Source organism: Aspergillus foveolatus, assembly GCF_047715535.1.
Source record: "Aspergillus foveolatus strain CBS 279.81 unplaced genomic scaffold BDW70scaffold_1, whole genome shotgun sequence".
Lineage (NCBI taxonomy): Eukaryota > Fungi > Ascomycota > Eurotiomycetes > Eurotiales > Aspergillaceae > Aspergillus > Aspergillus foveolatus.
In genome coordinates, this window is record NW_027396065.1 from 208038 (window position 1) to 227175 (window position 19138).

Sequence of the window (19138 nt, forward strand, 5' to 3'; positions counted from 1 at the left end):
GTACTCCGTACAACTCTCCAATTCCCAGGGATGTATTCATCTATACTCTGATAACACGGTGTGACATGTGACCTTATATTACAGAATAGCTAAAGATATGTGCTGAAAAACCGCGTTAAGTACATCAACTTGTAAGGATTTATGAATAAATGACTCGTCGCATCATAATCAATAATCATGGTCAGGAACAGCATTGTTGCTCTTTCAATCATTCTCTAAATCCTTGGGGCTCGGGTCCCCTATTCCATCCTCGTTGATGGCGAAGAGACAGTCACTCTCCGGAAGACATGGGCTGTCGTAGATCTTGCAAACTCTGGTCTCGCCTCTCCCCTTCTTCAAGCTCAATCTCGTCGTACTGGCATGCGCAATGATATTACCACCAATCGGCTTCTTGGGGTCAGGATTAAACATAGCACTCGGCCCTCCGTCAACCTGGGCAACAACTTGATTCGTTATAACGACTGCAATGCCGAACTCATCGGCTAGACGTTGCAGAGTACGCATAAATTTAGCCAGGTGCGTTTGTCGAGTCGATAATTCACCGCGGCCGTTGAAGTCAGTTCTGTATAGGGAGGTAGCCGAGTCGACGACCAAGAGAGAGAATCGGGTCTCACACATCATCTGAGAAGCTTGATTGAGCAGTTGCAGTTGGTGATCGGAGTTGTATGCTCGAGCATAAGCCACATTGTCAAGAACCTCCTCGCCTACCAGGCCGTAACGCTGCGCAACAGCCAGCAGACGCACCGGCCGAAACGTTCCTTCAGTATCAATATAAAGACATTTTCCTTCGCCGCCACCCATATCGAATGGTAGCTGGCAAGTGACGGCAAGGGTATGGCAAATCTGACTCTTTCCCGTCCTAAACTCGCCGAAAATCTCCGTGATTGATCCTGTCTCTATTCCACCTCCCAGAAGCGTATCCAGCTGCTTGGAGCCCGTTGTGATTGAGATAAGTTCGCTTCGTCGAGCATGCATTTCCGTGGCCGTTGTAAACCCCATAGGGACTAATTTCGCCGCTATCGACCGGTATAGGTTAGAGAAAATTACGAAATAGAAGAAATTTTTCGAGAGAGCTCACCCTCCACCAGAATTTTAGTGGCTTTCTGTTCCGAGATACCCTTGATTTGTTCAAGTAACCGTTTCGGTCTGTATACGTCAGTCATTATCCTCTCAAACACAAGAGCCCTTAATCCGCGCTAGGAACGTACGTATACGCGATCGACTCGACAGTGTGATAGCCCGCATCGACAAACAGTTTGATGTCACGACTGGTCAGCCCTGCCATACCCTGGATAGTTTTAGCTGATTGACGCCTACCAAAAGTGGCGGCAGTGGTCTAACCTCCAGTGACGAGAGCGGGGTTGGCGCTCCTGGTCCTGGCAGTCCGCTGTCATCGAACTCATTCTGACTTTCCATGTCTGCTGTCATTTTCGATCAGGTAATGGAGCAAAAAGGTTGCGGAATCTTCTGAGGTTTCGAGTGTTCAAATTGCTTTGCCACTTCAACAAGGACGCGTCTTTTCTCCAGCGCGTTGCTTTTTTGGACCTAGCCAGAGGAAATTCCTTTTCGGAGTGCCTTCAGTTAGTATTTTGATGACCCTTACAGTTTTGCACTTGATATTGAGGTGGAGAGCTGGGTTCTGCTCTGTTGATCTTTGGTTATTCCCTCTTGTGTATGCGGAGTTGGATGGGACGCGTCTTTACAATCACGAAGTCACGTGTATGTATGTGCCGGCTGCCTACGCTTGATAAGCAAAGAGACCGAATCACAATTTCGCCATGGTTTATACTCCATAATCTGCTGGGATAAAAGATACACTAGCCAAGCAACATCAACGGTCTAAGTACAGGAATCCAGGCTGGATGTTACTGTCACAACTCATATCAGAGGATAACAATATCCTAGATATACATGCATAGCGCAACATTCGCCCGTTCGATCAACGTTTGTATGGCTGAATACCCTCCTTTTAGTTCGCGGCAACCGGGGTAACGATTCTATCTGCCGATCTCTGTCCAATGCTGCTCTCGGATGACGCTTGATATATTGGTGTAAGTTGGAACATCTCAGGTTGATGTGGCACTGGCGCGATAGTGTCGTCAAAGAGCTTGCTGAATCTGCGCCTGAAATCCTCGGACGAACCTCGACGGCGTCCTGGTGAATGTCAGCGGTGTATCTTCTGTCGGCCAGAGAACATGATCAAACTTACCGTCGCGCACTGAAGACCGCTTATAACCCACGACGGGTTTCATCCATGAGCTGCGTGAGTTAAACCACCATCGACTAAGCGGCCTCTCATTCTCGGAAGATCTTTGTCCGTAGCGGCCGCCAATGTCGAGCTTCGGGGGCCGGCTAGACCGGAAGGTTTCAATATGAATGTTCTCAAGTACACTCTCAGCCTGACTTTCTACGCTTCCTGATTTGCGTTGAGGATCGGACGAGTTGATCGATTCAGGCTCACTGATGTGAGGCGTCTGGACACTACTTGCCGTTGATTTATGCCGGAGTAGCGAACCCAGTATCGAAGACTTCCTTTTCTCCGATATGCTCGCTGGTTTAACAAAGGAATGTCGCTTCATCGTCCAGATACCCTCGACTTCGATTCCTTTCTCCAGTGCTCTGGCGCCAAATGGTATCTCATTTGACTCAGACCCTGCCTCGCCCATCTCAGCATCTTCTGCTCGCTGATTTGCTTCTTCAGCAGCCTGCTTTCGGATCTTTCGCCTATTGTAGGTGAGAACGCTGAATGAATAGACGAGGACGAGGAGCTTGGTGTGTCAGTAGTGGCATTTGCACATGGATGTCTTCTTACAAGGAGGAATGCAAGAGCCTGTAATTTCAGTCAGCACGCACCGATACTAGGGGTGTAACCTACAATGCTCAGCTTCTGCCAGAGCGCCCAGCCTTTCCAGAACCCCATTTCCTCTGGTGAGGCTCCTACTACCCAATGGCACTAAGCACCCAATCCGCAAATGCAGTCAAAGGCAAGTTAACAGACTGAGAGAGCGCGACAGGCGTGGATGGCCGGACTAGGATCTCTCATTACCTGTTTGATCGCACTATGAGGCAGGGTGATAATAAAACAGCAATAGATATACCATGCAGGTATCGAAGCGAATGTAGCTGTGAAGGCGGTCCATGATGCAGATGCCAAAGAGAATCTCCGAGTTTGTGGTCGTAGCCAATGTTGACATTTGTAGCAGGAGCGATCCTGAGGTACACTTCGCGGAAGGGACAGACGTTATGAGTGCTACGGCTGTGCTCAAGCGCCGGTTGGAACTTGAAAAGCGATGGTCGTAGTTCACCTATACAAAGCAAATTAGGGTGTAAATAAAACTAATGATAAAAACAAAAAAAAGTGGTCGCCCAACCCGTACAGCCAGATCCCCTGTAACGCGACGGTGTAATCCGATGACGCCACCCCAGGGTGGAAATGTCTCTGCAGAATTGCTTCCCTCAAGGGTCACTTCCATTGCTTAGTGCCGTGTAGCGATCGTGGATTACTCGCACGAGTACATCGACAACCCCAGGATTCGTACCGGGCACCAGTCGGCGCTGGCCAAGACCTTAGCAAGGTCACCGACTAGCGGCTGATCTCCCACTCGACTATCCATGACAGATAAGTAAATTCTTTCCAAAATATAAATATAGCCCACTACCGAAACATTGTGTTGTTCAGATGACTAGGAAACCTGTCGAACGATGTGAAACTGTTCGTTCAATTGTGACTACGAAATCAGATCATCATTACAGATTTTAACGGCCAGAAACAGCGTTCATGGCGGAAATAGTATTTTGCAGAGTACTCCGAATACCATAGAAGCAGCTCATAGCTGAGAGGATGAACATGGTCGCACGTTGCTTGTTTTGCCCGGGTCGATGAAGAACTGAGCTGCAGTTACCGTTCCGGTAGAACTAGAAAGGGAGAACAGTAAATGTGATCTTGGAGAACATTGTTGTCAGCCTATAGAGAAAGATGTGGAAGAAAACATGTCAGTCATAGATTTAAAGTAGACCGGCACATAACTAAAGCGTAGAAGAGCGGACGCCTTTCTGGATGCCTTCCACATAATTCCTAGGAGAAGTTTAGTTGTGGCCCACGCAGTAAAGACTAGTCCTACCTCTATATCTTCTTCATGCTTGCCATGGGCCAAAACGGCGTGCATGTGGATCAGGACTATTCAAGCCACAAGTAGCGCAGAGCTGCAATTATTTAGGGCTGCAATTGGAACGTCCCTGACGGGACAGTTCTGGAAGCCTGGGCCCGGGAACATGATAGATTCAGAACAGAGATAGAAGATTCAGAAGTCACCGGAGCGCTAGCCGCAAGCCACAGTGAGTGTATCTGCGACGATAAGTGTTGATGGGCGCTAAATCGCAAGATAGCTTTAAGCACCGACAACTTGACTGGCAGGCATAGGGTGGGTTCAACATATGCTGACACACTCATGGCTATGGCCGCTCTGGACGCTCAGCTGCCTGCGGCGATGGAACAACTCTCTGAGGTCTTACGCAGGAAACCGCATCGAGCGTTCGTGGAAGTGCTCAAGATAGTAGTCCATAAGGCTGGTGAACTTCATGGGGAGGTCGGAAGGTCGATTTCAATAAGTCTATGTAAGACTGGGAGGGGGGTGGATATCCGGGGTTGGGCGATCTGAGAAGCCTGGAAAAATCTGAATAGTGATAAACTTAGGAAATATTGCATAGTAAGTTACTTTACGAGGCCTCTTAAAAAATAACGTAATCTTCATTCTGGACCAGTTGATGTTCAGACTCTAAGTGCATTGTGACCTCCGCAGTCTCCAAGAAACTATGACGTTGCCGTCGGGCACTACAAATTCCAGCGCGATCTTCATAAATTGTCCCGCCGGCCCCAGACAACCGATCATGTGAGGTACATAACGTGGTTCTCTATACAAGAATATTCCCCGTTCGTCGTCTTGCCACTCCCCCTGAACCTCCATTATCGGTCCATATTATCTTACCAAACTTTGGTATCCATAGATTGGTCCAAATGGCTCCGTTTCTCAGCTTTCTGGGGAAGAGGTCAGCCGGCCCTAGTAGCGGGGAAGCCGAGACTCAGCCCGATACTCGGCTCTCTGACGATAGCCACCGTTCAACCCCATTGAGCTTCAGAAAGAGTCAGGAAACCGAGACTCCTGAATATAAATTGAGTGGTACGGCCTCTAGCTCCAACAGCCAAAGACCCCTTCTAACGAGTATGGATTAGTCGTCGATTGCAATGGCGATTATCTCCCCGTACGTTTAATCCAACCGCCGCGGTTCGATCAAAAAATGCGCGAACTAACATTATGCAGCCATCACCACCGGAGAGAGAAAGCTTCTGGCGCAGATATCCAGGAAAGAGATCATCGTCAAACCACCGCAACCTAGTCGATGAGAATGAGCCGTTCTCGATTTCCCGTGAGTCTTTCGATTCTTATCGCCGCTCTTTTGTGAGTCCATTGCCCGCCCATCTTCCAGATTACGTCCGAGAACTCATCGAATGCAGGATATCTCCGCGCGTTCGCCTATAGTTTACCCAGATAACTTGCCCTCCCGGACATCCCTCGACTCGCGCTTCTCCCGCATAACCTCAACATCTGGATACAGCGGACAACGGCCCACACCAACCACGGAGGAGGATCAGTTCGAAGACGTCGGGCTGAACGACGACGACACCGAGTCCAAACCAAGGAGAAAGGGCATTTTCTCACGCTTTGGTGACTTGTCGGGTGACGCACAGACAGGGGGTTCTAAGCCATCGTCACATCTCGGCTTTCACATCCCGGGCCGGAAGAAGTCTACCCAGGCGCCACCCAGTTCAGAGATGCGCGCAATGAAATCCCCGTATGCTCCTGAGGTAACGGAGGTGCATGAGTGAGTGAGCGCTGCCATGTCTCAGGGTTTATTGTGGGCGTTATCTGAACGCTTTTTGTATGATTCGATGACACTGATCTTGAAGGTGGCGTTTTGGAGTTCTTATGCATCTTCCACCTACCTGATATATGCATTGGGTTTGCTTCATCTTGGATGGTCCGCACTAATCCTAATTATTGTTGAACAATTACTCACGACCATTCACTTTATCATGGTTTTCAATGAGAATACTCCTGAACCTATTGAATTATCGCATCATTTGGACCGTTCATAAGTCTTGGCTGCTGTGCATAAATCACAATCTTATCGCGGCACAAACAGTGCAAACAGCACTAGCAAATTTGACCGCCCACGGTAGAGACCGGCAGTAAAAAAAAAGTCGGTTAGTTTAGCCAAGCCCCAGAACGAGTATTATCAGCGGCGCGATCTCTTTTCTCCCTGAAGAACTCCTTTTCCCAGCTTAACAGACCCTGGAATAACATTTCGCAATGGTCGGAGTCAAACGCCGTGTCGACACCGGCGACGATCGCAAAGGGAAGCGGACGAAGACGAAGACCGCCGTCTCGACCAAGGGCAAGTCCGCGCCGGTGAAAGCGCAAAAGGGCTCGAAAAGTGCTACGAATGGCAAGGATGCGAATGGTAGCAAGAAGTACAAGAAGGCTCTGAGGAAGAAGTCTGTGGAGGAAGAAGAGGACGACGAAATCTCTGAAGAAGATGATTTTGATGTCGACGATATCGAGGACTCGGAGATTGAGGATGTGGACGACGATGTCGATATGGATGATGTCGATGTGGAGGACAATGAGGACGATGAGGATGAGGACGAGGAGAATAAGGAACAATTCAAGGATAAGAAGAAGGTGAACTCCAAGGCTCAGGAGGATGAGGAGGCGAAAAGTATGTTCTATCCTACTAGCACCGTCCGGAATCCTACTAATATGATTTGCCTAGAAACATCTTCCCGCGAATCGCACATCAAACAGAAAGCCCTCCTGCAAGAGCGCAAAGCCGCAAAACCGAACGCCGACCAGATTGCCAGATCAAAGAAATTATGGGAGCGCCTGCGCCGAAAGTCGCACGTCCCCCTAGAAGAGAGAAAGAAGCTCATTGCGGAGCTGTTCGGTATTATAACGGGCCGAGTGAAGGACTTTGTCTTCAAGCACGACTCTGTCCGTGTCATTCAGACGGCACTGAAGTACGCCAACGTTGAGCAGCGGAAGCAGATTGCGCACGAGCTAAAGGGTAGCTATGTTGAGTTGGCACAGAGCAAATACGCCAAATTCCTGATTGGCAAGCTGATTGTGCACGGTGACTCCGAGATCCGGGATTTGATCATCGCTGAGTTTTACGGCAAAGTCAAGCGGTTGATTCGGCACCCGGAGGGATCATGGATTCTCGACGATATTTACCGGACCGTAGCGACGCAAGAACAACAGGCGAACCTGCTTAGGGAGTGGTATGGCGCCGAGTTCGCCATCTTCAGAGACAACAACACAAAAGACAAGAAACCCACAGCGGACCTTTCCAAGATTCTAGAAGAAGACCCAGCCAAGCGCTCGCCTATCATGCACTTCCTCCTCGAGCTCATCAACCAGCTTATCCAAAAGAAGACAACAGGATTCACAATGCTTCACGACGCCATGCTGCAATACTTTTTAAATGTGAAACCGGGCACCTCGGATGCCACGGAATTTATCGAACTGATTAAGGGTGACGAGGAAGGCGACCTGGTTAAAAATCTAGCTTTCACCAAATCCGGCGCTCGCCTCATGTGCCTCGCTCTCGCTTATTCCACCGCAAAGGACCGTAAACACCTCACCCGCTTTTACAAGGACACCATTAAGATGATGGCTGGTGATCTGCATGGGCACCTCGTCCTTCTCGCCGCCTACGAAGTCATCGACGACACAAAGCTCACGGCGAAACTCATCTTCCCCGAACTCCTAAACCAGAACATCGCTGATGAGGAAGCTCGCAACGAGGAACTCCTTTACCAGTCCACAGACCTGACAGCCCGCATTCCGATCTTATACCCCTTCGCCAGTGATCCTAACAACACGAACACCAAGAGATTAAAATGGCTCCTCCCAGAACAAGATTTTGCCATCCTCGATGAAATTTGCTCCATCCGCAAAGAGACCTCAAAAAAGGATCCTGCCGTCCGCCGCATGGAGCTCATCAAAGCCGCCTCCCCGAATCTCCTTGATCTTATCACCGCCCGCGCAGAGTCCCTCCTCACCACGAGTTTCGGGTGCCAATTCCTCTCGGAAGTGCTCTTCGACGCCGATGACAGCGATGGAAAGAAACGCACGGCTTTATCTGCTGTCGCAACTGCCGCGAAATCCCGCTCTGACACGAAGGACTCACCGTTTGTCGGGCGAATGCTGAAATCGCTTGTTCAGGGTGGACGGTTCAATGTGACGGAGAAGAAGGTCGAGAAGGTCAGCCCGCCACTGGGCTTTGATGCGCTATTTTATGAGCAGATTGGTGATGAGATTATGGCGTGGGCGACAGGGTCGAATGTTTACGTTATTGTTGCGTTGGTGGAGAGCGAGGACTTTAAGAAGAAGAATGAGCTAATCAAGGCGCTGAAGAAGGGGAAGAAGTACCTTGAGACTGCAGCAAAGGGAGAGAAGGGGCCTACTGCCAGTGGAGCCAAGTTATTGTTGGAGAAGATTGCGTAGGATGGGGTACCATTTATTTTCGATCATCTATTTCCCTCTTATTGTAGTACAGAAAAGCATACCTTTTATCCATACTGTCTAGATACGGAATATCTTATGTGAATATAAGGGCCATCATATCGCTAATTGGTCTTTACGGCCTACCTATACATGCTGACAGTTTACTCCCCTTATAGACATGAAACTATATATATATATATATGACAAAAATTTAGGAAATCTATCATAAACACAACAGACCAAACAGGGTATATTAGTCAACGAACCTATCCACAGCCAATCCATTTCAGATCCGGCCAGTCTCAGAAAGAAATAATATACAAACATCAGAAGCCATCCAGTCAAGTTTCCAGTCCCTGTCATACCAGTTTCATTCCATGCCATGCCATACCATACCGTAAGCATCATAACATACACTCGTCCACATTCATGGGGGCTCGAAAAAATGAGGATAAAAACTGCAAATAAAATATACCCCAATCAGAGTCAGAGTCCTCCCGAACCTGAACCGGACCCTCCATCAGGCGGGGAAGTCTGCTCCAAGACAACAGCATAGAACTTGCCCGTCACGCCTAGCGTCGGATCATTGTACGGTCCTGCCGCTACAATCGCCCTATATTATGGCATCAGCCACTAGCTCAGAAACGAATAGCTAGAAAGAACTGAGAAAAAAAGGATATGAGTGCATACCACCCCTTATACTTGGGCCCATTGAATATCTCCGTAAAAGCGCTGATGACCCTAAGCGGCAAATTGAGCAAGGATCCAACCCCCAGACCTTCAGGTAACGAGCCCGGGCCTTGAACAGGCAGTCCGAGCTTATTGATGGGGATGTATTGAAATTGTTGCGCGCTTTGTTGGACTTGGTAGGGGAGGCCCTGTGGGCTCGGAGTGAGGGGGTTGGTGGGGGATTGCGGGTGTTGAATGGGGGTTTCTTGGAAGATGAGGAGGCGGCGGTTGGTCATTATTTCTGCTGCTTCCGTGTTCTCTCTCCTCCTTGAATAGATTCGATACTTGTCCGTGGAGAACTGGGGTTTGAAATAAAGGTAGTTATTTGAGTGGTGGGTTGAGTGACAAGATGCTGTAGATCGAGGCGATGATATGATTGGGTTTCCTCGAAAAGACAAATCGCGTACCAGCCACGCGGCAACACGTGCTGTGCTAATCCCTAATTCTCTTGCGGTTACTGTACAAAATCTAATAAATAGTCTCATATATCTCTTCCTCAAAATAAACAGACTATATATATGGGTATCACAAAAATCACCACCATTAATTATAAATAAAAAAAAGTTCCGTCGATCAATCAAGCTCGCCATCAAGCACGCGCCTCGCGGCCTCTAACCGTCGCCTAAGTAGCTTCGCTTGCTTCTCATCATAATCCGGTGACGTCGTAAGTTCCTGCAAGTTCATGCAAACGTCGCCTAGACTTTTGAACAGCTGTTCGAGCAGCCGAGTGTCGTCTTCATTAATACCTAGGTGGCTGTTCGTGGAGTTTGGATGTGGGCTTGCTGCCGCACGCACTGTTGAGACAAGCGACGAGGCAAGCGACGTTGGTGTTGCGGAGCCGGTTGCTGCAGAGTCGGGACGCTGTGAGGCGACCGATTCGACTGCGAGCGATTTGCGAGGGGTGCGTTCTTGTTCAGGGTGGATGTCTGTTTGATCATCCTCGGGTTCTACGTAGCGGTGGTTGAGTTCTAGGGTTATTAGTTTTTGGCGGTCAGAATAGAGAGAGTAAAAAGCCTACCATCATTGAATTTCCGGTCCCAGTACAGAACACTCTCGATATCGTCCCTGCCTTCAGCGGCTGTTGCAAAGGTTGCGATCGTGGATATAGAATTGTTGCTGTTGGACCTTGAATGCTTTATAGAACGCATAGAGCGTCGCTTGTTGATTGGCCGCGTGGTCTCAACTGACGTTTCCGACGCATTGCTTTGCCGACGGAGTCGCGTCTGTGTGTAATTGCCCAACGCGCTATGCAGAATAAAGTGCTCGTAGTCAAAGGCGTCCTCACGTTCTTCGTGCGGGGTATCGTCGACCGCTGGAAGCGACTCCAGCTCGCCATCAGCGAGGTCATCATCCAGAGGTTCTCGTAGAATCTCCTCTAACGCCTCGCGGTCGATGTCTTCCTCTGCATCTTCGTAGAGGCTTTCCGCGGTCGAGTGATCGCTCTCATGGTCGGTTAGTTCAAAGGCTGCAACGATAGCGCCGTCCGACGACTGCAGAGCCTCGGAAGGCCTACTCTCCGGGACAAGGACAGTCGAATCGGTATTGCTACTTGACGTCTGCCCGCTGCCGCTGGAATGGCTATTGATGGGGGAGTTCATGTATTGGTCATATTCTGAGCTCAAATGTAGAGGACTGCGGCGTGCAGTGTGCTCAAGAGGATTGGCGTACCAATCGGTTGCGGCTGTCAAAGGGCTGGGCGTGCGCAAACTCTGTAGGCTGCGCCGCCGCAGACCATCCTCTTGTGCCTTCACCTTCAGAGTCGAGATCTTGATGTGAAGCCCTTTCATCTGATCCTGCAGGTCGCGCACCTGGAGCTGGGACTGGGAGCGAGAAGGGGGGTCATGTACTGGATAAGCAGTATTGAATTCTTCCATATTTGAGATTTTCGCCTCCTCTTCCTCTACTCCTTCAATCGAAGGCGAATTAGAGGATGCACGTTCCTTCACAGATGGAACTGAGTTATTCTGTTGTATAGACGAGACCGACGCGCGGTGAGTCAGATACGCCCGCGTGGGCGCGTAATGAAAAGAGCGCTCATCATTATGGAAGTCGGAGCTCGTGCTAGAGCCCATGGCGCTCACGGAGCGGGACATATTCTTCCCAACATCTCGTGGGTTGGACGGCAGGTTGGTCTCGCTGTAAACTCGCGAATGCCTATTGTTACTTGTATCCTGCGACTTATATGTCTGTCGTGGCCGAAGATTGGAGGACCTGCGGTCAGCTGCGCGGTGAATCGACTGGTACAAGCCACCAACGGGTTGTCCTAGACCAGGCGAGGGAGCAGAAGGCACCGGTGAGGATGAAAGCGACGGAGTAGTTGAGCGCATTGTGGAGCGAGCTCGTGTTAAGTTTCCCTCCATAAGCTGCAAAAGTTAGCTTTCGCACAGAGGCGAATCCAGGTGGAGAGCAACATACCGACAATCGCCTCTTCGCGTTCTCTAAAATCCGCTCTGCCTCACTCTCCAAAATGATCGCGGACAAGTCCTCGTCCGGAACGTCTTTCTCATTGGCCGCCGGCGCGTTTGAGGTCGACTGTGCACTGTTTGACGGCGCAGGGGCTGCGCGGCGGTCCTCTCTCGATCCACGAAGCTCTTTTGCAGACACGTAGTCTGCGCGCGCTTTTGTCTCATCCCAGGACGAAGTCTCACTCGCTCCGCTGATCGTCGAGCTTGACGAGCTGCTGTGCGCTCGGGATTCAGCACCTTCGGAATCGCCCTTCTCGCGCATCGATACTGGCGAGTCCAAAACGCGACTTTGTCGTTCCACCACCGAGCCTTGTGAGTTCCTCCCAGACCGATAGGGCGACGTGGTGTCCTCCTCCCCTATGGCTGATAAGCGGCGACTGGAAGCATCGTGAAGGCCTTCGTTCATCCACGTGTGCCGCGGAAAGGCCTGTTTATGGGTCCGTGGCGCGCTAGTCCTCCTTGGGTCCAGGTTGTTGTACCCGTTCGTGTGGTTTGTTCGACTTTCGTAAAAGGACTGCAGATGGGATAACGAGGGCAGATTGAACGGCGGGGACGGAGTGGAATTTTCGCGCTCGGTGTCGTCGAAGGGAAGGATCATGTCCGGATTTGACAGGGTCGGCGACGGGGGAATGGCCGGTGGAGGGTGTTGGTGTGCCGAAACCATGGTGGTTGACCTGTCGATTCTGTCCAGGTCGAGAATTATCCTTGAAGCAGCACGAGGGACAGCTCATCTGCTCGTGATTTGATGTACTCAGAGTAATCAGAGGCCGCGATCGTTCCCCCTTTTTGCTGCTCTAGACGTTGGCCATCTGCAAGTGCTGCGTCTAGATGCGGCCTATCTGTTCGTTTCGAGAGAGAGGAATTGATGCTGCAGGGGATGAGCTGCAAGGATTGCGCTTGAAGAAACGAGGGTCTGAAAGACTGAGACAAGATGATAATAAAAGAAAAGACAATAAAAGAGTGACGATGGTGCCGACTACTACGGGACGGAAATTGCGATAATAATATTATATGTGATAAAGCAAGCCTCTGTAACTGCCGCAGCCAGATTATTGTAATATTAACATTGTGACGAGACCGCAAGATTAAAGATTTTCCTCAAGCGCTGGCTATACTCCTGATGGCCGCAACGGGCCCTCAAAGAGGCAAAGGCCCGGGCCCTCTAGTAGGGGAGCTCTTGCCTGCTTCTGGCCTCGCGCTGCTGATCGTTATATCGCACGCCGTAGAGACGCAACCTCGCCGTTGCTCCGCCGAAGTTATCCCCAGCCGGTGCAGTATGCACTACTATGATTACTCCATAAAGTCAATCCACGTGAAATGTGTTTATATTACCATAGTCATAGCTGCTCATAGTGACATAGTCATCTACAGACGGTGAGGCTCAATTTACCCCGTCTGCCTACTAGAACCCCTACAAAGCTGACTTTTCTTCTTCTGTTTCTTTTTTTTTTTTCCTTTCTTTCCTTTCCTTTTTGCCTTTCTTTCCCTGTATCCGATCCGCACCATTAATAAACGTACAAGTTATTAGGAAGTTAAAAGATAAAAAAGAGATAAAAAGGTACAGTCCGAATGTTGCAGGCAGAACAGAATGCCCGCTGAGCATACTCTTCACACAACTGTTGCCATTCACGCATAGACATTTGCAGGCGGCAGCAATTTCGCTCCGTAACGGAGGTCGAACGATCGAGAATCAGTGGGGTCGAACCCTGCGGCCTGGCGCTGCTCTAGGTAAAGTGCTGAACGCTGGTTAGTATCAAGCGGATCACGACAAGGACGTAGAGTGGCTTACGGGTAATCTTGATCATGTCAAACCAACGGATGGCGTTCTCATCACTGCCCTCCACAGCTTTGAGAATCCCGCTGTCCGGCAGTGGGTTCGCCTTGGGTGGCAGACTCCGCATCTTCAACAACATATGCAGGATATCCGAGAAACGGTCGCCTTGCGCCGCATAGTACTGCGGCCGCTTGTCAAGCGGCCACCGCTGCGAAAAGTTCTCGTCATCCCAGGATCGGAACAGCCAGCATGTTCTCTCGACGCAGTTCAGGAGGATCAGAGAGACTAGGAAAGTCTCAAACCAGCCGCTTTGCTGGCGCTGAAGGAGCCTCCTTTCCAGGTCATTCATCACCGACTTGCTTAGCGCCGCTGCACGCTTCTCTGTCGCAGAGCGCAACTGGCCGCACAACAGTGCGTACGACTCGGCGTTCGTGATTTCATCTATCGGGATACGCCCGTCATCTGTAGGCTGCGCAAAGGAGTTGTATGAGGCGGGCGGTAAAGTCGGGTTGCTGAAAGTCTTCCAGTGCAGATCGGCATCAACCAAAATATGTGTGGCAACCCACAATTCCAACACTCGCTCTAATAACAAATCCTGAAAACTATCAGCTGGATTCTGCAAAATACGTGGCCGTCATACCTTCTTCTGCTGTGCCAACTCCGCCGCTAGCATCAAGGTAGGCCGCATGACGTCGGAGGCCTCGCGCTCGTAGAAAAATGGACCAGCCTTTTTGATGTACATCTCGATCTTTCCCGGAATGTCATCCATGTCATTGTCCAGCAGATAAACCTCCTGGAGTGGCCCCTGGAATTGTGTCTCGTCCCCAAGTCCCTGGAGCTGGGGATCAAGTGTGGACGCCGATGCTTTATGGCCCTGCTGTCCGGCAAGCGTAACAAAAACCATGCTCTCCTCGAAATGTGTGACCTCAATACGACCGGCGAAGATCTCGAATTTGACCTGGTTTCGGATACTGCTAACATCGTGGAAAGCCAACGTTGCATGCAGATCTATAAATCGGTCAGTTTGTACACAATTCGGCTAGCCTAGCACACATACTAGCATGATACAACTCGAACTCGTCCGCTATTCGCGTGCGAATACACGGGTGCTTCCACAGACGCGCGCTCTCAACGCTAGCGCAGGTAGTACATGGGCTGTCGCCGGAACACTAAACATGTCAGTAGACTTGAAACGGAAAGTCAGCTCCGGCTATAGTTACATACAGGTTTCTTGAGCATACGGCAGCGTATACACGCGCCTCTTTTCCTCACTTCCTGAACCTCTCGGCGTCTGGCTGCGGAGAATCGGCCGCGAACTTTGGGCTTAGCCGGTTTGGTTGAATTACCGAACTCGTTAACGAAGCCCTTAGCCTGAGTGTTCGGGTTCATCGCGATGGGGCGAGGAAAGGAGGCAGCGCGTTGGGTCGCTGCGGTCAGCGTCGGATCATGCTCCTGGAGGCTGTCGAACAGCAATTGTTCCTGAGTCGAAAGCTGTTGGTTCCATGCAGAACTCATCTTAGACAAACCGTCAGAAAGTCCAGAGCTAGGATCATGATCCAACGGGAGGCCGTGAGGTACCATTTCACTAGCAGATGCGGCGATCATGGACAGCTGCGACTGCCGAGAAGTGGCGGTTGGGTCGGGAGTCAATGAAGTCTCCGGTAAAGGCGGCGAGGCCGACGAAGGATCAAGCGAACCGGTAGGAGGAAGCGAAGGAATTGTGGTCGCGTCTGTAGGCGACTTGGGGGAAACTGCGAGTAGATGATTCCATCCATTAGTGGGTTGAGGGTGTAAAAACACTAGCTAGAACCGACTCTTACCCGGAATCTTAACATCCTCATCCATTTGGTCAGACTGAGTAGGATGACCCTGAAAACCCTCCGCTTCGAGCGCAGGGTCAACAACCACAGTCTTCCCCCCAACAGTGACGGACTGGGGAAATGCAGGAGCCCCCCGCTTTGTCTGGTCAGAAGCACCCACCTGTCGCGACGCTTCGGCCAGCACATTCAGTCCGTCAAAATTCTGGCGCGTCGTAAACGAAACCTCGCCAGGTTTCCCTTTATTCTGTCCTGCAGAACTCGAGTCCTTATTCTGATCACCATCCGCAAGGTCGGGAAGTTCGTGGAGTCGCAACAAGACGCGTTGTCGGTCCCGCAACGGGATCGCGGTGCATTTCTTTACCAGATGATTGGTGAGGCTGTCGATGCGGCCTTTGGGAAACTTCTCGCCGCATGCCTTGCACGTATGCTGGTAGCGATTACTGGCATCCTCAAGCTTTTGGCCTCGAATAAAGAACTCGAGGATGAGTTGGTTGGGTTTGCGACCCATGTCGAGATCGCGTGGCAGAATATATGAAGGCGGCGCGAAAGAATTCGAGACCACTCACGGCCTGGAACTTTTGACGTAGAACTCGGACAGTATTTGTATCGACGTAAATTTAATCGCTCTGCAGACTCAACCCAGTAAATCGGATATTGTAAAGCAGTGACGCACACAAGGCAGATGGTGGATGGCAAAAAAGTGCGGGCGGTGCGGTATTGGAGAGGCAAAGGCCGCCACCGAATTGGCGAAGCCCTGAAAGGAGGGGAATCAGCAATGCAGTAGACAATGATAGCTAGGACTGATGGCAATAATAGCCAACAAACGATACAAAGCTTGTGAAGTCGAAGGGGGATGAAGATTGAAGAAGCGTTGGATGGCAGGCAGAATCGGAAGTGGTGGGCAGAATGTGACCGAATTTCGACCTCTAATGACTAAATCTCGCAAGAGCGGTCTGTGTGACCTTCACCGCAGCATGGCGGTGATGAGATCGGTGACGAGAAAAGGAAAACACTCCAGCTGATGAAAGACGGAGAGATGATACTGTCAAGTCCGAGAACGCCTGAGGAAGGAACAATGCGTTTCCAGTTTGGACTGGAAAGAAAAGTTTCCGTTTTGCACACAAAATTCATACACAAAGACTACACAGCAGATTATGCCTTCCTTGATTTCTACTCAGTGACCGCTCCTTCTTGCTAGATTATAACGCCTTCACTCGCTAGTTTTCAGCAACGATCAAAATTTTATGCAGAAGAAGAAATTTAAATAAACTAAAATAGATGATCAAATATCATCATTAGTATCTCCTATGTGCCTAATCAAAATAACTCTCATTACGAACGCGCTAGAAAAATGTTTACTTCACAGAAGAGCTGTGGAAAACTACCCTTACCCACTAAGCGGCATCTGCGGTGAAGGAAATAATGATTATAATTGCATATTATTCGAACAATTTAGCAATTTCGGTGCTCTGGTGGTCGCCAGGGCACTCCCAGGAGTTTGAAGATACGGCGTTCATCTCGACTCTCAAGCAATCGACCGGGGTTTACCTTCGTCCGTTGAGAAGCACGCGGCACGTCTGCATACAGCCCTCTTTGGTTGAGACGCATGGACTTCTTGCTAGCAAGCAATCTTATGCTGCGGTTAAAGATATCGTTACCAGTAAAGTATATCAAGGCTGCACCGAGTTCTGCACCAGGCACGAATAACAGATCGATCCGCCGCCACAATTGACCATCTGGCAGTTTGGATGCGCCATGCCATTTTGACCCTTCCCCCCGAGATGTAGCAGCCAAGCCTGCTTGAAGAAACCCTTGTTCAAAGAGCTTTGGCACGACATTATCTAGCATCAATGTCCGAATCTCCTCGATCGTGGCATCAGGCCTTGTGATGATCAAGTCAATATCACCGGAAGTGGCCGCGCCACGACGGTAGGAACCCCCAATGATGACTTGCATATCAGGGCTCTCCATTTGTACGACGCGTCGGACGAAATTTCCATGAGCCTGGACTTCACTTCTTGGTATTTTTTGGGAAAAGTCAAAGTAGCGGTCGAGACCAATGCGCTGTGCCTGTGTTAGGGAAGCGTTTGTGCGTAGGTCTTCCAGCGATCTATAACCTTGAGCTATCCACCTAGAAGCCACTGAAAGTCCGGCCCCGTAGACACCCAAGTATGTCTGAAGTAGGCGGTCCTCGACTGTATTGCTTGTGTTATCCAAGCGGCGAAGTCGGTTCGTAAGGACAATCTCTTCAATCTTGTCCGCTAGACGCTCCCCAATTCCAGGAACTCGGATGGCCTCAGAGCGGCTGAGCACCTTCTTTGACTGACTACGAAGGGCACTGATTGCCTTACGGTATGCCAAAGTGCGCCAGTGGTCTGCGGTCCGGGTATAGTAATCCAGCATCTGCTGTAGAACTTCAATCGTCCTCGCATTCGGATTCTGGGCGCTCGAAGTAGAGTCGTGCTTCTGCATGCAAACGAACTTTTGCTGCCAGCATCTAGCTGCTCCATTTTGACCATCAGATAGCTTCCTACTCTTCGTTTTCGCAGGCGGGAATTGTGACTCGTCGGAGGTTTCGTAGCCAGAATTCTCAGCGGCAGAGTCATCGTCTGAGGTATCTAAGGGGTCGAGGGGCTATTCACAGCGTGAGACATATCAATTTTTGATATCCTGCAAGTAGTCTTACCAGGTGTTCTGTAGCTTTAGCTTCCTCTATCACATCATCCAGCGCATCACGTTCGCGGTCAGGGAAACTGCCACGAACTATATTCTCACTCGCCTCATAATAAATGTCAAGTTGCGGAGCCTGCTCTAGTGGAGGAACCTCTTGTACAGAAAGCTGGGACGACCTGTGAGTCTGACGTAGCTGCCTCCCATCTGGCTTTAACGGCGGGGACCCTTGAGTGAGCACAGATTGGCCCTCGGGCTGCAAAGTGTCTAGTCTTGAAGGCTCGGCCGAAGGCGCACCTTTGACTTGGAAACGTACTTGCGTGGCGCTCAAAATACATCGGAATTTGATGCACTCGGCAGGGTACGCTTCATCAACTACGGCAACATCGGACTGCAGAGGTCAGTAGTGAGATACAAATAACGCATGTGCATTCACAAACCGGAATCGTCTCCAGCTCCAAGTGCTTTAGGACTTCTTCGAAGCTCAACCCTTTATCAACTATGATGTGTGTAACATGACTTCCCCACGTTTTTGCCCATAGAGCGCCATATTCCTGTGCTCTCTGGATTCGCAATCTGCGAAGGGGAGAAACATCGCTGTTCGGAAAGAAGACTGTAGCAGAGGAGGTTAGTGAGACTATTCGCACCAACCGTATTTAGATGACCTACAGAATACAAGACTTCTGAATATTTGCAGTTGCTCGGGAATCGTCCTTGCAACAAAGCAGCCCCTCTTGCGCTTTCCAGGGGCGTCCGTTGTTGGGCGTTTGGATGACACCGTCTTCTTCTGCAGAGTCTGCTCAATGCTGGGAATCTCAACAACCGAGGTGCTCGAAGGAACAGAAGACATGCTGCCTGCAACGGCAGGAACAGTATCTGAAGAGGACCGGAGGTTTATAGCAACGCTTGGTTGAGGCACATGAAAGAGATTCCCAGTTTGGCAAGCGCCGGAAGATGAGATAGCTTCATCGTTTCCTCTGGAAGATGCAATAATACGGTCAAATTCACTCTCTGAATTATCGCTAAGATAATCCAGCTGCTCTAAGCCTCTGAAAAACGCCTCTTTAGCCGTCGTCATTTGTGGCAAGTTCAAGTTGGTAATGAATCAGGCAGATA

The 19138-nt window shown here is 50.1% G+C and overlaps 8 protein-coding genes across 8 annotated transcripts; 2 read left to right on the forward strand and 6 right to left on the reverse strand.

Moving 5' to 3' along the window:
- Window positions 1-48: 48 nt before the first annotated feature.
- Window positions 49-1657, reverse strand: BDW70DRAFT_1058 (recombinase RAD51). Its single transcript, XM_073734400.1, has 4 exons — window positions 1342-1657; window positions 1209-1288; window positions 1079-1146; window positions 49-1016 (listed from the first exon to the last, which is right to left on the reverse strand). The coding sequence occupies exons 1-4, from the start codon at window positions 1426-1428 to the stop codon at window positions 205-207; spliced, it is 1047 nt and encodes a 348-aa protein (XP_073600981.1). The 5' UTR covers window positions 1429-1657; the 3' UTR covers window positions 49-204.
- A 144-nt stretch (window positions 1658-1801) lies between these two features.
- Window positions 1802-3094, reverse strand: BDW70DRAFT_125519 (uncharacterized protein). The gene is made up of 2 exons (XM_073734888.1): window positions 2210-3094; window positions 1802-2154 (listed from the first exon to the last, which is right to left on the reverse strand). The coding sequence occupies exons 1-2, from the start codon at window positions 2664-2666 to the stop codon at window positions 1970-1972; spliced, it is 642 nt and encodes a 213-aa protein (XP_073600982.1). The 5' UTR covers window positions 2667-3094; the 3' UTR covers window positions 1802-1969.
- Window positions 3095-4906: 1812 nt separating this feature from the next.
- On the forward strand, window positions 4907-6212 carry BDW70DRAFT_125521 (uncharacterized protein). Its single transcript, XM_073734889.1, has 4 exons — window positions 4907-5177; window positions 5231-5259; window positions 5319-5456; window positions 5513-6212. The coding sequence occupies exons 1-4, from the start codon at window positions 5015-5017 to the stop codon at window positions 5882-5884; spliced, it is 702 nt and encodes a 233-aa protein (XP_073600983.1). The 5' UTR covers window positions 4907-5014; the 3' UTR covers window positions 5885-6212.
- A 76-nt stretch (window positions 6213-6288) lies between these two features.
- BDW70DRAFT_125522 (uncharacterized protein) lies at window positions 6289-8703 on the forward strand. Its single transcript, XM_073734890.1, has 2 exons — window positions 6289-6777; window positions 6832-8703. The coding sequence occupies exons 1-2, from the start codon at window positions 6369-6371 to the stop codon at window positions 8562-8564; spliced, it is 2142 nt and encodes a 713-aa protein (XP_073600984.1). The 5' UTR covers window positions 6289-6368; the 3' UTR covers window positions 8565-8703.
- A 91-nt stretch (window positions 8704-8794) lies between these two features.
- BDW70DRAFT_125523 (uncharacterized protein) lies at window positions 8795-9642 on the reverse strand. The gene is made up of 2 exons (XM_073734891.1): window positions 9255-9642; window positions 8795-9177 (listed from the first exon to the last, which is right to left on the reverse strand). The coding sequence occupies exons 1-2, from the start codon at window positions 9527-9529 to the stop codon at window positions 9051-9053; spliced, it is 402 nt and encodes a 133-aa protein (XP_073600985.1). The 5' UTR covers window positions 9530-9642; the 3' UTR covers window positions 8795-9050.
- A 224-nt stretch (window positions 9643-9866) lies between these two features.
- BDW70DRAFT_154872 (uncharacterized protein) lies at window positions 9867-12422 on the reverse strand (the record flags this gene model as incomplete). Its single annotated transcript, XM_073739934.1, has 3 exons — window positions 9867-10261; window positions 10312-11656; window positions 11709-12422. 3 exons carry the CDS (start codon window positions 12420-12422, stop codon window positions 9867-9869), a joined length of 2454 nt encoding a protein of 817 aa, XP_073600986.1.
- A 767-nt stretch (window positions 12423-13189) lies between these two features.
- On the reverse strand, window positions 13190-16337 carry BDW70DRAFT_125527 (uncharacterized protein). Its single transcript, XM_073734892.1, has 6 exons — window positions 15353-16337; window positions 14757-15283; window positions 14590-14701; window positions 14173-14540; window positions 13548-14127; window positions 13190-13494 (listed from the first exon to the last, which is right to left on the reverse strand). The coding sequence occupies exons 1-6, from the start codon at window positions 15858-15860 to the stop codon at window positions 13385-13387; spliced, it is 2205 nt and encodes a 734-aa protein (XP_073600987.1). The 5' UTR covers window positions 15861-16337; the 3' UTR covers window positions 13190-13384.
- A 467-nt stretch (window positions 16338-16804) lies between these two features.
- BDW70DRAFT_146379 (DNA-directed DNA polymerase IV) lies at window positions 16805-18872 on the reverse strand (the record flags this gene model as incomplete). The annotated part of the gene is made up of 4 exons (XM_073738578.1): window positions 16805-17986; window positions 18039-18413; window positions 18463-18659; window positions 18692-18872. 4 exons carry the CDS (start codon window positions 18870-18872, stop codon window positions 16805-16807), a joined length of 1935 nt encoding a protein of 644 aa, XP_073600988.1.
- Window positions 18873-19138: the final 266 nt, after the last annotated feature.